This window comes from Lepidochelys olivacea (assembly GCF_965140295.1).
Source record: "Lepidochelys olivacea isolate rLepOli2 genome assembly, chromosome: 7".
In the NCBI taxonomy this organism is placed as follows: domain Eukaryota; kingdom Metazoa; phylum Chordata; order Testudines; family Cheloniidae; genus Lepidochelys; species Lepidochelys olivacea.
In genome coordinates this window covers 118,551,078-118,568,070 of record NC_140417.1, presented here as the reverse complement: position 1 = coordinate 118,568,070, position 16,993 = coordinate 118,551,078, and the positions used below count along the sequence as shown (strand labels likewise).

General features: G+C 43.4%; 1 protein-coding gene across 2 annotated transcripts in view; it reads right to left on the bottom strand.

Annotated features, from left to right (window-relative positions):
* Positions 1 to 16,993, bottom strand: part of SORCS1 (sortilin related VPS10 domain containing receptor 1) — a 428,683-nt gene that overhangs the window by 228,260 nt on the left and 183,430 nt on the right. For both annotated transcript variants that reach the window (XM_084634878.1, XM_084634879.1), the window contains exon 3: positions 8,640 to 8,739. In XM_084634878.1, the coding sequence (XP_084491004.1) occupies positions 8,640 to 8,739 (100 nt within the window). The remainder of the gene's footprint in view (positions 1 to 8,639; positions 8,740 to 16,993) is intronic.

Here is a 16,993-nt window from a genome sequence, read left to right as displayed (position 1 = left end):
TAAAAATGCCCTTTTGCCCGAATGTGCTGCATCTTCCGTTGCTCTCTGCTGATGCTTCTCTATAAACCAGTAGTTCAGAGGTCATACAATCCTGTCACCCAGTAGCCAAGCTTAGCAAAGGAACAACAATGGGAAAATGGGTAATAAATGTATGTCCAGCACACATAAGGTACAATTACTACATAAATCCCCTCCACTGGGAGCTGGGACCAGAACCCTAGTCTTTCTACCATAAAATGAGAAGGCCCTTGTTACTCGATGTGAAGGAGAACTTCTCCACCTTCTAACAGAAGGTACCATATCTTCTTTCTGGGCCAGCCAGAATGAGATAATATCACTCGTTCATTCACACACAGATCTGAAAAGTTATTAATATGCCATCAATTAACTTTTGCTTCCGGTGGCACGCAAAATCCAAGCAGTCCTGAGGCTCTTGAGAACTTTAAAAAGAAAACAAAAATTGTCCAAATGTTTAATTCTGCAAAAAGTTTCAAACTCAGTTTGACTTTTGGGGAAGAACGTGCTGGTCAATTTGGTATTTGATCTGAATTGATCTGAACCAGTTCACCAGTCCTTAGTATTGACCAACAAGTAGGACAACTAATTTAGATCACACAAACTTGCAACAGACCATCAGCCTGTGTTTGGTATTCCTGGGATGCTGTGGATCAATATACCCTGGTCCAAATCTTGTAAGCTTTAACACATGTTACAAAGCAATGGGAGTTTTGGATGCTTAAGAGATGCACGAATGGGCCAACCCACACCTCACTAGCTTGTGAAGGAGTCAGGAGCAACTGATGCCACTCCTGACAAAAACTGCCAACACATTGTCCACAGAAGGAATCTTCCTTTCCTTCTTCAAACACACAACAGTCCAACCAACACTGAAAAAAACCCTATCCCGACACATTAATTCTAGCCAACTACTGCCCAGTTTCAAACATTGCATTTCTGAGCAATCTCTCAGAGAGGCTAGTCAAAGCACAACTACAAATACATCAAGATTTTCAGAAATGACTAGTGATTGTAGGTGCCTCCGTCTTGAGATGTTTTAGCGGGGCCCTGTCAGTACTTAATTTGTGCCAGGGCTTTGCACTTCACAGCCCCAGCACCTCTAAGCTTGGCAGTTCCTCGCCCCGACACCTCTGGGATTGCCGCATCAATTATGAAAATTTAAAAAAAAAAATGCTAGAGCCCCGGCACCTAATTGCTTAAGCCCCAGCACCACTTTCATGACAAATTAAGCACTGGGCCCTGTAGGAATGAAGGAAAGTAGATGTGTTTTGTAGTTTAAGTAAAATAAAGAGGTTTTATCAGCCATGGAAAGGCTTTGAATATAAAGTGGGAAAATGTAACAAGGCTTTGAAAACGATTGCTTCTAATTTTTGAATCTATGTGGCATCTGGCAAGATTAGTTTTGGGGAAAATGCTGAGCTCAAAGTTTGGCTGATCAGAAAAGAGAAGCCTCTAATTTTCAGGAATAGTTCTAACTAGTTTGAACAATAAAGAAGAGCTGTTCTGTGATGAACTGGTAGTAACCTTTAACATACCAATGTTGTCTTAAAGAAGGAGCACATTCATAAAATCTTGTCTACTCAAGGCCAGGAAAGGGGTCAACCCCAAACTGCCCCATACTGGTTCTTAACTAAAGCTAGCCATTGGCAATGACATCACTTGTTTGTTAAAAGAGTATCAAAAGATAACCTATCAAAGTATTCGTTACTAGTACCTGCTTATCCAGTTGGAGCTAGCCAGCACGGGTTTAAGCAACCCTGGGTCTAGGCCTTTTGTGAGTATTTCAATCAAGTGCTTATGAATTTGTTGCTCCATGGGTAATAATAATTGCTTATTATTTGGGCTTTTTAGACATGTTTAGAATAAATTGTATAACTGCCAGGTGGCCCTTGGATTTAATAAAGGAATTTATGGCTGAATTGGTGTCATGGTGGCACCCTGTGTTAATAAGTCAATAATAATTCCAATGGGCCCTGATTTTCAGAATTCCCCTCAAGCACCTACCTTCTGAAAAGCAGGTCCTTTTACGGGCATCTCAAGTTGAACGTACTAATGTAGAGATGCCCAAAATCTCTAGTAACTTTTGAAAATCTTGGCCCAAGTTTCCAAGGACAAATCAGCAACAGACCAACTTTGAGACCATCAGAGGACTTTCATGATACCCATGCAAAGTATTAATATTTATTTATTCAATGTGCTTTTTATTTCTCAGAGATAACTGATTAGGAAAAAAATATCACAAAAGGACTTTTCAATGGGCCTAGATCCAGGTTTTATTCAAGTACATCCCTTTCTCCATATATCAAATGCCTATTTCGTTGGAAAATATCACGATACAAGGAAAGAAATTGTACACAAATATACTGCTGTGTCAACGTTATTGATTTTCTCGCCATTTGTAAAGACCTTCATTGTCCTACCATGTTTCTTAAATCTATCAGCATTTCAAAAGAAGACCCTGAGAGCCCCATTTATCTGCAGCTGCACATTCGTTTCATTTCCATTTAACAATCAAAATCATGATTTAAATGCCTAGGAACCCTCTCTGCTTCCATTACATTAAATGTCCGAGAACAGTCAGTCATCATCTTCTCTCAAAGTACTGTACTCAGTTTCAATAATTTGTGTTGAACTCCTTTGTGGGACTAGGAGAGCTACAAGCCTGTGTGTTTATTTTTTAAATCAAGATCTCATTATCCAGCCTGATTTTCTGAAATCTTAGCAATTTAGTTAAGTATGGTACATTAATCAGGTAGCTCTGCAGCAGCCAGGGTAGACCAGTCTTCTTTTTGGGTCTTCCAGCAATCATTCAAACAATGCAAAAACTCAAGTCCATTGGAGTGGGGAAGGAGTGATGCTCCACATCCTAAATCCCCTGTTGTACATCCACGCACAGCTCAAAGGTCAGCTTCCAAGTGGCAACATTGCTTTCATACAACTTGAGAGAGAGAGAGAGAGAGAGAGAGAGACAGTCTTTTGATGATCCCAGACATGACACCAGTTGCTATACTGTCCCAGCATCAAGCATATTTGGAATAATCCACCACTGTATCATGGATAACTCACATTTCGCATTGTTCCCCAAACACCACCCACAGCATTAACAGAACAGGTGTCAAAATCCCCAGCTCCATGGATCTCTCCTCCCCAGAACCGCCTTGTTCTTCCCCATTCTTCTTAAAGCAACCATGTCCCAAACATCAAAATGGACAGAATCATAGACTCATAAGAAAATAGGGTTGGAAGGGACCACAAAAAGTCATCTAGTCCACCCACTTCCCATCCACGCTAAGGTAGGACCAGGTATACTTAGGGCTTGTCTACATTACCCGCTGGATTGACGGGCAGCAATCAATCCAGCGGGGGTCAATTTATCATGTCTAGTCTAGACACGATAAATCGACCACCAAGCGCTCTCCCTTCGACTCCGGTACTTCACCAAAGCGAGGTGGAGTCAATGGGGGAGCGTCAGGAGTTGACTCACCGCAGTGAAGACACCATGGTGAGTAGATCTCTGTACATCTAAGTACGTCTAAGTTATTCACATAGCTGAAGTTGCGTAACTTAGATCGATCCCCCCCACTAGTGTAGACCACACCTTAGACCACTTTGACAGGTGTTTGTCTAGCCTGTTCTTAAAAACCTCCAGTGATAGGATTACACAGCCTCCCTAGGTAACCTGTTCCAGTGATTTCCTATCCTGAGAGTTAGAAAGTTTTCCCTAATATCTAACTCAAATCTCTCTTGCTGCAAACATACAGAACAAAGGCTAGGCCTACGTTTGGAGTTGGGGGTGTGATTCACCGCTCACATAGCCATACTTGTGCTAGCTCTTGAGAGCTAGCACGCTAAAAATAGTAAGGTAGCCATGGTAGCATAGAATCATAGACTGGAAGGGACCTTGAGAGGTCATCTAGTCCAGTCCCCTGCACTCTAGGCAGTACTAAGTATTATCTAGACCATCTCTGACATGTGTTTGTTCAATCTGCTCTTAAAAATCCCCAATGATGGTGATTCCACAACCTCCCTAGGCAATTTATTCCAGGGCTTAACCACTCTGACAGTTAGGAATTTTTTTCCTAATGTCCAACCTAAACCGCCCTTGCTGCAATTTAAGCCCATTGCTTCTTGTCCTATCCTCAGAAGTTCAGAAGAAATTTTTCTCTCACTCCTCCTTGTAACAACCTTGTATGTACTTGAAAACTGTTATGTCCCCTCTCAGTCTTCTCTTCTCCGGACTAAACAAACCCAATTTTTTCAGTCTTCCCTCGTAGGTCATGTTTTCTAGACCTTTAATCATTTTTGTTGCTCTTCTCTGGATTTTCTCCAATTTATCCACATCTTTCCTGAAATGTGGTGCCCAGAACTGGACACAATACTCCAGCTGAGGCCTAATCAGAGCAGAGTGGAGCGGAAGAATTACTTCTCATGTCTTGCTTACAATACTCTTGCTAATACATCCCAGAAGGATGTTTGCTTTTTTTGCAATGTTACACTGTTGACTCATATTTAGCTTGTGATCCACTATGACCCAAGATCCCTTTCTGCAGTACTCCTTCCTAGGCAGTCATTTCCATTTTGTATGCGAACAGTGAGGTGAGTGGCAACCTGGGCTAGCCGCCCCAAGTACAAACCTGCCTGGATCCCAGGGGTACGTACCTGGGGAGGGTAGCCTGTTAGGGTTGCCAACTTTCTAATTGCTAAAATCAAACACCTTTGCCCATCCCTTTCCTGAGGCCTCACCCCCCACTCACTCCATCCCCCCTCCTGTCACTTATTTTCACGAGGCTGGAGCACGGGGTTGGGGTACAGGAGGGGGTACAGGCTCTGGGCTGGAGGTGCGGGCTCTGGGGTGGGGCAGGTGTGCGGGATGGGGTTTAGGATGTGGGCTCCAGGAGGCACTGACCTCTGACTGCTCCTGGGAAGCGGTGACGTGTCCCTTTGGTTCGTAGGCAAAGGCACGACCAGGGAAGCTCCGTGTGCTCCATGTGCTGTGGTTCTCGGCCAATGGGAGCTATGGAGCCAGCACTAGGGGTGGCGCCTGTGCACGGGGGCAGTGCACGAACCCTCCCTGGTTGTCCCTCCGCCTAAGAGCCGGACAAGCCGGCTACTTTCTAGGAGCCACGCAGATCCGGGCAGGGAGCCTGCCTTCCTCTCTGAGCCACCAATCAGACTTCATAGAATCATAGAATATCAGGGTTGGAAGGGATTTCAGGAGGTCATCTAGTCCAACCCCCTGCTCAAAAGCAGGACCCATACCCAATTAAATCATCCCAGCCAGGGCTTTGTCAAGCCTGACCTTAAAAATTTCTAAGGAAGGAGATTCCACCGCCTCCCTAGGCAACACATTCCAGTGTTTCACCACCCTCCTAGTGAAAAAGTTTTTCCTAATATCCAACCCAAACCTCCCCCACTGCAACTTGAGACCATTACTCCTCATTCTGTCATCTGCTACCACTGAGAACAGTCTAGAGCCATCCTCTTTGGAACCCCCTTTCAGGTAGTTGAAAGCAGCTATCAAATCCCCCCTCATTCTTCTTTTCTGCAGGCTAAACAATCCCAGCTCCCTCAGCCTCTCCTCATAAGTCATGTGTTCCAGACCCCTAATCATTTTTGTTGCCCTTCGCTGGACTCTCTCCAATTTATCCACATCCTTCTTGTAGTGTGGGGCCCAAAACTGGACACAGTACTCCAGATGAGGTCTCACCAATGTCGAATAGAGGGGGACGATCACGTCCCTCGATCTGCTCGCTATGCCCCTACTTATACATCCCAAAATGCCATTGGCCTTCTTGGCAACAAGAGCACATTGCTGGCTCATATCCAGCTTCTCGTACACTGTCACCCCTAGGTCCTTTTCCGCAGAACTGCTGCCTAGCCATTCGGTCCCTAGTCTGTAGCTGTGCATTGGGTTCTTCCGTCCTAAGTGCAGGACCGTGCACTTATCCTTATTGAACCTCATCAGATTTATTTTGGCCCAATCCTCCAATTTGTCTAGGTCCCTCTGTATCCTATCCCTGCCCTCCAGTGTATCTACCACTCCTCCCAGTTTAGTATCATCCGCAAATTTGCTGAGAGTGCAATCCACACCATCTTCCAGATCATTTATGAAGATATTGAACAAAACCGGCCCCAGAACCGACCCCTGGGGCACTCCACTTGACACCGGCTGCCAGCTAGACATGGAGCCATTGATCACTACCCGTTGAGCCCGACAATCTAGCCACCTTTCTACCCACCTTATAGTGCATTCATCCAGCCCATACTTCCTTAACTTGCTGACAAGAATACTGTGGGAGACCGTGTGAAAAGCTTTGCTAAAGTCAAGATACAATACATCCACTGCTTTCTCTTCATCCACAGAACCAGTAATCTCATCATAGAAGGCGATTAGATTAGTCAGGCATGACCTTCCCTTGGTGAATCCATGCTGACTGTTCCTGATCACTTTCCTCTCACTTTTAATGGCCCGGTCAGCAGTGCTGACCAGAGCCACCAGGGTCCCTTTTTGACTGGGTGTTCCAGTCGAAAACCAGACACCTGGCAACCGTACAGCCCATGCCACTGCTCACAGCTGCCCATGCTTTCACAGCTATACGACTATTTTGAGCATGCCAGCTCAAAGACAGCGAGGGTGATTATGTCTGCTTGAGCTGGGAATCACACCCCCAACTTCATGTGCCAGTGTAGTCTAAAAGTACTGCTAATGGTACGGTTGTCAAGCTTGTCCATGAGGCATAGAAACTACAGGATCACTTAAACTGAAATAATCTGAATTAGGCCCCAGTTCTGCAAACACATCTTCACATGAGTCACTTTACTTGCATGTGTCATCTCGTTAAAACCCATGGGGTGACTCGGTGCATAAAGTTACTCAAGTATGGAGGTGTTTGCAGAACTGAGACCTTAATTTGCAAATTCCATTTTAGTTGGGGAATGAAAAGTTACTTGAGTAAGAGATACCAGAGTATCAATGGCACATTGTACAAAAATTGGTTCTGTTCAGACTACATGGACATCCTGGGTAAATATGGGTTTCAAGTCATCTAAATGACTTCACAAACATCATTCTTCTCTGTTTATTTGGAAGTGATGTTTATCCCCTGCACTCAAGTCACAGACGGGCAATTCAATGTGTAATGTGGAAAACCAGAATGTGGTTGATGAATGCAAAACATGGACGAGTCAGACCTCAAATGAGCAAGGTAGAGATATTCATAGACTTAAAACTCTGAATATTTTCAAAAGACAGAAATTTATGCTGCCTCAAGGGAATTTAGCTTGTGCAAATGGTAACTTCTTTCTGGCACATAATAGGTCACAGAAGTCATTTGTGGAAAAGGCAGTCATATAAAATGCAGGATATCAAACCAGATGACCCAAGTGATCATTTCTGCCACTACTACATATGACCCTTCAGTCCCTCATTACAGCACAAGTATGTAATAAGGGCGAAATTCGCTACTGTGCAAAGGGCCAGCATGAAGCCTGTGCAACATTTATATCCCAGTTAAGCCCTACAGACAGGATCCCACCCTAATTTATCACCCATGCGGTGGGAGGAAGAAGTCCTAAGTGATTAAATAGTTCTTGGTACCTAGCCTTGTACTGACACTCTGCACAGGGGCAAATTTCACCTCAAATGAACAATCCTTGAACAACTGTTCCCATGCCTTGGCCAACACAGACTTTAAGATCGAAAATGCTGGTGTTCCTCATCTTTTTTCTTATGCAGGCATATATCCTGTGTATACTGCATGGAAATTCCCAATCTATATGCACTGTCTCAATTTCCCTAAACCAGTTAGGTGCCTTGCAAGTGCAGAGGAAAATGAAGTCCCTGCCTCAAAAAGCAAGCTGTCTAAAAGGACACACACGACAGGCTGAGATGAAGCAGCAGGGTCTGCAGAGAGGAGGTGAATGGTACCACCAAGACAGCTGAAACCTTGCTTAATATGGAATTTGAGGGAGACTCTGCATGGGGGGTCCCCCTTAATCAGGGGTCTGTGTGGGACAATCCAGGACATTATACCCAGTAATCACCCTACTCCTTCATATCCTGTGCCCTATGCTTCCATACAACAAGAGACCCCTCCAGGAATGTACAGAAGAGAAGGTAGCCTCTGCCTTTTACAAGCATGTCGGCATTACAAACTCTCACTAAATTGTAACTCAGTGGAGTGCTTGTCTAAGTAAAACCTTTTGGGCTTTGGGAGCATTTTCTTGTCAGGATTTTGTCAGATCCTGTTCAGCTGGCTAGTGGGAGAACTTTCAAGGCAAATAACCTTACATGCAATCTGGCCTCCAGAGATCCTAACATCTCAAAGAGTCTCTCCCCTTCTAAACAATGAAACCATCCCCAGCTAGAAGGTATAAATATGATTGGATATTCGATACCTTTTATGCCCATCCATGTCTTGTAGACAATCACAGCACCAGACCCTCAGCTGTTGTAAACCAGCATTTTTTCAATAGAGCTATGCCAATTTACACAAACACAGGATCTGGTCCATAGTACTTATATTAGCAGTAATGAACATTTAGGGAATGGATGAAGATTAACCAGTCAAGGCAGAAGTCATATCTTAAACTAACAAGACACTAAAAGTCTTTTCATTTACCTTGCGCTTGTTGGTTGGGCAGACGTAGAGGTAGCTCAAAATAGTCTTCAGGCCAACCTTATCGTTCAGTTTCTCATATGTTGTCCCATAATCTGTTGACCTATAAATCAAAAGAGAGCTTTAATAAGTACAAATACTTAATCACAAAAGGCACAAGCCACTTGGCTGCTTTTCAGTGTAAAGCCTATGTTTTACATAGTGGAATGGCTCTCTAGAGCTTTTTGAATGATTCATGTAGTATATAATGATGCTTAATTATGTACACACAGCATCATGTGAGTGGTTAACATTTGCATTTAAATTGGATTAGGAAACATTAAAACAGCATCTTCCCACTGCACTTTAAAATAAACACGTTCAATAAGAAACATTAATTCTCGATAGAAGAAGAGATGATGATAATTATTGTAAATGCCAAATAACTGAGAGCGAGGGGCTAAGTTATCACTTCAGTATATTATAAGCTCACTCAATTTTTTTTTACATGAGATACTGCATCCTTTCCAGGCACAGCCAAGTGCTGTTACTTAGTAAAAACAGGCTTCAGAGTAGCAGCCGTGTTAGTCTGTATTTGTAAAAAGAAAAGGAGAACTTGTGGCACCTTAGAGACTAACAAATTTATTAGAGCTTAAGCTTTCGTGAGCTACAGCCCACTTCATCGGATGCATGCAGTGGAAAATATAGTGGGGAGATTTTATATACACAGAGAACATGAAACGATGGGTGTTACCATACTCACTGTAACAAGAGTGATCAGGAAAGGTGAGCTATTACCAGCAGGAGAGCGGGAGGGGGGGGTGGGGGGGGAACTTTTGTAGTGATAATCAAGGTGGGCCATTTCCAAAAACAGACTCCAAGGAGAAACTGCTGAATTGGAATTAATTTACAACCTGGATACAATTAACTTAGGCTTGAATAAAGACTGGGAGTGGATGGGTCATTACACAAAGTAAAACTATTTCCCCTTGTTTATTTCCCCTCCTACTGTTCTTGTCAACTGCTGGACAGTTGGGTGGAGGGATAGCTCAGTGGTTTGAGCATTGGCCTGCTAAACCTAGGGTTGTGAATTCAATACTTGAGGGGGCCATTTGGGATCTGGGGCAAAAATTGGGGATTGGTCCTGCTTTGAGCAGGGGGTTGGACTAGATGACCTCCTGAGGTCCCTTCCGACCCGGATATTCTGTGATTCTGTAACACCCATTGTTTCATGTTCTCTGTGTATATAAAATGTCCCCACTATATTTTCCACTGCATGCATCCGATGAAGTGAGCTGTAGCTCATGAAAGCATATGCTCTAATAAATTTGTTAGTCTCTAAGGTGCCACAAGTACTCCTTTTCTTTTTAGTAAAAACAATGTGTTCTCAGAGTGAAAGCCACTGATTTCCTTTATGAAAGCCCAACAGCATGAGTATTACAGTTAACATGGGCTTGTTGTGTGGACCATTGGATAGAGGATGGTAAAAAATGCTTAACAACCATACAAATTGATGTGCGTCTTTTGAAAGTACCTCTGATATCAATGTTGCCAATAGAGACATCAGCTATCTGTTCTTAAAGAGGACAAATAAAGAAAACATTTAAGGCTGTCTAATGTAGCCAAGAACTCTATTCTGACACTTGACTGAAACAGAGATCAATTATTAGCAAAAGATGCAATTCGTTACGTGGATCTTGTTTAAAAGAATTATCTTCTAGTATCTAGAAGAATGTGGTAGATGATGGAACACCATTTAGTACTGTCTGGGACTATATACCACAAAAGAATGCAATGTGTTTCTGGACGAGCATAAATATTTTAAAAGAAGAACGTGTACCTTTAAAACAAACACACTACTATCACAAATTTTGTCATTATAAGGCATGGATGTATCACTAAAAACTTCCACTTCCGTTTGCAGATGGCCAGAACATCGCCTCCCATCCTATCATTCTGATGCCTGGCTACCGACATCCATGATCTCCAGGTTTGGCTATTACATCTCATTGTATCTAGGAATTAAACCAAGGGCTGACCAGAAGATGGCAATTCCATTTCTCAGCAACCTTCGAGGTTTCAAAATTTGTTTTAATTCCACATTTTAAAGAAAACAAAACCTTTCAAATATTTTTTTGCAAAAAACGGAATTGTGTCAAAGTGTCCGTTTGGGGATCAAAACACAAGCTTTATAATAAGACAATTATATGTTGACAGTTAGAACGCTGTCCTGGGATGTGGGAGAACCAGGTTGCAGTCCTTGCTCTGTCTGATTCATAGCCGAGTTTTTCATCCTAATCAATGCCCTAACCACTAGGCTACATAGCAAGCAGGCATATGTGTCGTCATCCCCCGCCCGCTCTCTCTTTTTGTTTTTGCCAAAACGGATACCGCTCTGAAAACCATTTCAGTTCCGTATATTTTGGCAAAACTGTTCCCACCAGCTCTAACTAAACCGCACACCCAGAAAAAAGCTCTACCTGGTACAAAATGCAGCCACTTCACTGCCTGGCAACCCAGCTCAACATAAGCATGTTACCCGAGTGTGCCACTCTCTACACTGGTCCCCCACGGAATCCAGAATCCAGCTGAAGCTTGCTGGATTCCAAGCCTCCCACGGGATTGGCCAAAGAGTCCCCCATCCTCGGTGACTGTGCGCTCCCAAGACAGCAATATTCCACCAGAACAACGAAGCCATCAGCAAGTCGGAGGCGGCTTGTGACAACAGGGGATAACTGGGCCTAAACTAGCACATTCACTCCCACAAAGACATAAGCATGACCATGACCTTGTGTTAGTGGCTAAACTTATGTCAATGATCTTCTCTCACACATGCACAGCCCCACACAAACGATTTCGCCGATGGGCTGAGAAGGAAGGAAGGGGGGGGTATCATTAACGTTAGTTCTTCTTCTGAACGAATGGGAGATGCTGTAATGCTATGATGCTGGAAGCCATACGCAGTAGGTAGAATACAACAGAATCCTGAATTCCTGGCTTCCCTCTATTACACCAGCCATTTCTTAACACTGCCTCCCCGTGGCCAAGATCTGCATATGCTCTTTATTGATATTTCTGCTGCAAATTGTGTGTGGCGCACATTCTGCCTCTGTTTAAACTGAGATGATCAGTAAAGATGAAAAAGTATAAGTTACCAAAGGGCAGAATTTGGCTCAGAGCCTTAGGAATCTGTATATTGATGAATGGGTGAATGTCTCCCTTTAATTGCACTAATGTTATCTCATTTATTTTGATAGAGTGACACCAGGAAAATGGCCAGGAGAATTCACCACATAAATTTTATTATGAAGATATTAAAAACAAAAAGCCACACAGCAAAACAAGACAAAACAAGAAACCAACCACTAAACAGATATTTCAGGTCTATTGTAAGTAATAATCTTATATTCAGAATTACTAGCCATTTTTTCTGACTCTCCAGGCAATTATTTTGCACTCATGGCTTTATTTACAAGGTAACATTATATACAGCTGGAAGAGAGTGCTTCTGTCAACATCTATAACAGCACTAGAAACAGTAGAAAGCTTGGGGAAAAGAACAAGATGTTTTGCAGATGAACAAATATGCAAGTGATCAAAGTAGCTAGCATCTGATTTCAGTCTTATCCATAAACCATGCTTTTTGTGATTCTGCCTGAACTGACTAATAATCACACACTCCAGAAAACATAACTAGACATATCTTATTTGCATCTGTTTTTTCCTTTTCCTCTCATGCCATTTGAATGCTGCCTTTCTTTTTTATATCTGGACTAAATATTATCAACAGAGCTGGTCAGAACCTAGAATTCTGTTTTGCTGGAAATCATCATTTTTTACTTCATTCCCAAGTCAACGTGAAAATTCAAAATTTCACGTGGAACAAATATTGTATATCAGAAAACCTGAAACTTTTTTTGGCTGTCTCAATGATTGGTCCTGCTTTGAGCAGGGGGTGGGACTAGATGACCTCCAGAGGTTCCCTTCCAATCCTGACATTCTGTGATTCTTGTCTATATGGACAAAACTTTTCATTTTGACTGTAGTGTTTCCCCTTGTTACATTATAACAGAAGCCAAAATGGTGAAGTCAAAACAAGATGCTTCAACTTTATCAAAATGAATCTTTTCAATAATTTTCTATCAAAAATTCCAGCAACATAGATAGATCATTCCCATGGAACGCTTTGATTTAGTTGAATGAGCATTTTTGGACAGAAAACTGTTCTGATGGAAAAAAAACTGACCAACTGGGCAGAAAAACAAGGTTTTCTTTCTTTGCTGCAATATTTAAATTATATACCAACCATGGTTCCAAGTGAACAAGGTACTTAAACACACGTATAACTTTAAGCGCAACAGTAGTCTCACTGACTAAAGTTGGTAAAGAAAAAATATTATTTTCTGCAAAAAGCTTAGAAGAAAACATGTTTTTTGCAAGAGTTTTCAAGTTTTCATTGGAAAACAAAAAATGTGAAAATTTGTTGGGGGGTTTTGTTGTTGAAATCATGACAAATTTTGACAAAACACATTAATTGTCACAAAACTTACTGTTTTGTTAAAAAGCCATTTTGTTGACTGGGAGAAAAATGGTAAATTATATTTGATTAACTCTCTCTGGACAACTCACATGCTTAAGAGTACGCACATGCTTAAATAAGATACTGAACTGGAGCATATTTTGACCTCTGCAGCACTGAATGGAGGTCATGACTTCCACCTGCATCCCGGGAAGGCAGTGCTTTATTCCACGTGTGAAGCGTTAAGTGTGCCTGGATAAACTCTTGGGATGCGGCTGCTCTACCCCTGCCCAGAGGAGGCCACTATTGTCAAGGTTCCATATTCCCCTGACTATGTAGGTGTGCAGGAGAGCTGGACTGGTAACCATGGAGAGTAAAATCTTCCATTTGCTTACAGGACAGGTAGAGTAGAGGCACATTAGGCTTGCCAACTTCGTACTCACACAAAACCGAACGCCCTTGCCCCGCCCCTCCTCAGAGGCCCTGCCCACACTCACTCCATCCCCCCCTGTCACTCACGCTCCCCACCCTCATTCACTTGCTCATTTCACTGGGCTAGCTCAGGGTGGTTGGGGTGCGGGAGGGGGTGAGGGTTCCGGCGGAGGTGCAGGCTCTGGTGTGGGGTCAAAGAAGAGAGATTTGGGGTGCAGGATGGGGCTCTAGGCTGGGGCAGGGAGTTGGGATGCAGGGGTGCAGGCTCTGGGGTAGGGCTGGGGATGAGCAGTTTGGCGTGTGGGGGGGGGGCTCCAGGCTGGGATCGAGGGGTTTGGGAGATGGGAGAGCGATCAGGTTTGGGGTGCGGCAGGGGGTTGGGGTGCAGGCTCTGGGAGGTGCTTACCTCAGGCGGCTCCCAGAAGCAGCAGCAGCATGTCTTCCCTCTGGCTCCTACGCAGACGCGCGGTCAGGAGGCTCTGCGCGCGGTCCCATCCGCGCGGTCAGGAGGCCCTGCCCCCAAGGCTCCCATTGGCCGCATTTCCCGACAAATGGGAGCTGCAGAGCCGGTGCTTGGGTGGGGGAAGCACATGGAGCACCCTGGCTGCCCCTACGCCTGGGAGCCAGAGAGCACACATGCTGATGCTTCTGGGAGCTGCACAGAGCCACGGCAGGCAGGGAGCCTGCCTTAGCCCCACTGACCAAGCTTTTAACAGCCCGGTTGGTCCTTTTCGAACAGGCAATCTTAGGCAGGATGGAGACTTAGCCCTATATGAACAGTCAATAAAAAGCTTGTTGTACATCTTGGTAACCACTGCTTACCAGAATCTCCAAATTGGTAACATGGTTGTTCAACTGATTTACTCAAATTGCTGCAAACCCTTGTGCGGACACTCTTAGTTCAAGTTCAGAGTGCCTTATTTTGATTTAGCTTAAATCTATTCCCAATCAACCTAAGCAACACCAAACTAAGCCACTCTGAAAATAAACAGAGTATCCACACCGGGGTTTGCACCAGCTTAACTAAACCAGTTTAAAAATCACACCTTTAATTAAAGCAGTGCAACTTTCTCATGCAGACAAGCCCTTACTGCAGTTACGCTAACACATAGTGGGTGCTACTGGAATTCAAATACTAACATGTGTAATATTCAGAGACAGAGCATTTGGCTTGTTCCTGATCTGATGGACACCCATTTTACACCATACAAATTTCATTAGCTTCAGGGGTGTCAATTCTGATTTGTACCAATGAATATTTAGAATGAGACTCTTTAATGTTTATCTGAAATCAAACTTATTTTTGCACGCAGCCAGCAAGACAAACACTTTTACTTTTTACCCAGCCTAATGACCTGACAATAATTAAACAGCACCAAACATCCAAACGGGTATGAATCTGACTTCTCTGTGTAACTAGCTGAAAACATCTAGAATAATTTATGTTTTATAAAATGTTTGTGAGAAAGTTGGCATTTAAATAACTTCATTATTATTCATTGACAGCTTTTTTTCTCCCTCTCTATTCCCATCAGGACAAATGACATTTCTATTACAGTATTATAACAAACTCCTGCACATTTTAAATAGTCACAGAATTCCATTAGTCCACCTACTGTCATGAATATCTCAATCCATTCCTCACAATATTTCAGAATACGCAATCAGCATCAACCGGTGACATGAACCCTAAGGAAATTATCTTCTACTGCCTTAAATATTGTGCACTGAAATCCAGAAGCCTGGCATTATAAATGTATTGTTTTAAATATATTGCTTGATAAGTTGTTATTTACTTGCTTCTGTCAGAAACGTAGGGGCTGCCTGTATTTCTCTATTTTACCTTAGCTGCTGCAAACATGAAAGTCAGCCAGTCACCACACAGCCATGCAGAGAGGTCTGTCTGGGGCACTTGAACAAGAAAAATAAACTGTACTTGGATTCTGGCCCATATAAATATTGTCAGTTTCTCCTCTGACAGCCTAGCAGTTTGTCCAGAGTCCTGAAAAGGAACACCATCAGAATAGAATAAAATAAAGCTCATATTAAGATACACAAAATTCTAGCTAACAACTCAAAGCATCGAATAAAAAGATTTTTTTTTTAACATTTAATGTACTTGGTACCATTTATGCTGTTTGTTTCTTTTTCCGCTTCACTCCACTTGAGTGGTGAAACAGATTGGTTTAATTTTCTGCTTCTTGTGCATCGATACAATACAATTTTATTCTCTTGTTTGATTTCTTTTTAAAATCATGAAACTATTCGTATTTCTATTTTGTTTTGTAATCTATTTATTGTTCCAGTTTGCTGCTTTGACTCCTTTCAAAGCTGTGCTCACAGCAGGCTACATTCATAGATTTTAAGCAGGGGCGTCATTTCAGAAAAATTCTTGGGAGGAGGTCTCCTGGCATCAGCACCACAGTATCTGCCTTCCTGCCCATGACTGCTCATGAGGGGGATTAGCAGGCCAGTCCCATCCCAGAGGGGCGGTGCACCAGTCCTATCCTAGGGAGCATGGAGCAGAGGGGCGGCCTAGGACAGGGCCCCGCTTTCTCCACACTCAGCTCCAGGCTAAGCTGCACCATTGCTGCCTGTCCAGCTGCTGAGGAGAGGGGGCAGTGCTGACAATACGGTGATTAGTAGCCACAGCGTGCCACACAGCAACCCCCTCAAGCCCAGGGTAGACACCACAGCACGAGCTGACAAGGAGCTATGAAAAGTCAGAAGGGGGGGTCAACTGCTGCCTGTGCCCCATAACAAATCATCTCCCTGGTTTTAAGGCCTGAAGAGACTATTAGGTCATCTGGTTTGACCTCCTGTATGACACAGGCCATAGCATTGCACCCAGGTACTATGGAGCTTACACAGGTTTACACCAGCTGAGGAGTGAATCTAAACCACTTTTCAGCAGCAATGTTGCTGGCATTTGGAAGACAGGGCTCATCTCTGCCGGGGCAGAACAGGGTGTGGCAGGCTGGGGCTTACAGCAGACTCTCATAGCTGTATTTGCAAAAGAAAAGGAGGACTTGTGGCACCTTAGAGATGAACAAATTTATTTGAGCATAAGCTTTCGTGGGCTACAGCTCACTGCATCCGATGAAGTGAGCTGTAGCTCACGAAAGCTTATGCTCAAATAAATTTGTTCATCTCTAAGGTGCCACAAGTCCTACTTTTCTTTTTGCGGATACACACTAACACGGTTGCTACTCTGATAGCTGTATTTGTAATGCTTGAATAAAGGAATCATGAAATTGTAATGAACAAGCTGTCTGTGCCTTGTGACAAAGAACACTGGAGCTGGTAGAGGAGACGACCCTGATTTTAAGAGACCCCCCCTCCCGCCTTGTGCAGTCTCAGACCATGGGCTCTGGCCCAAGCCTGAACATCTGCAATGCAATTTCATAGCCCTTCAGCTCAAGCCCAA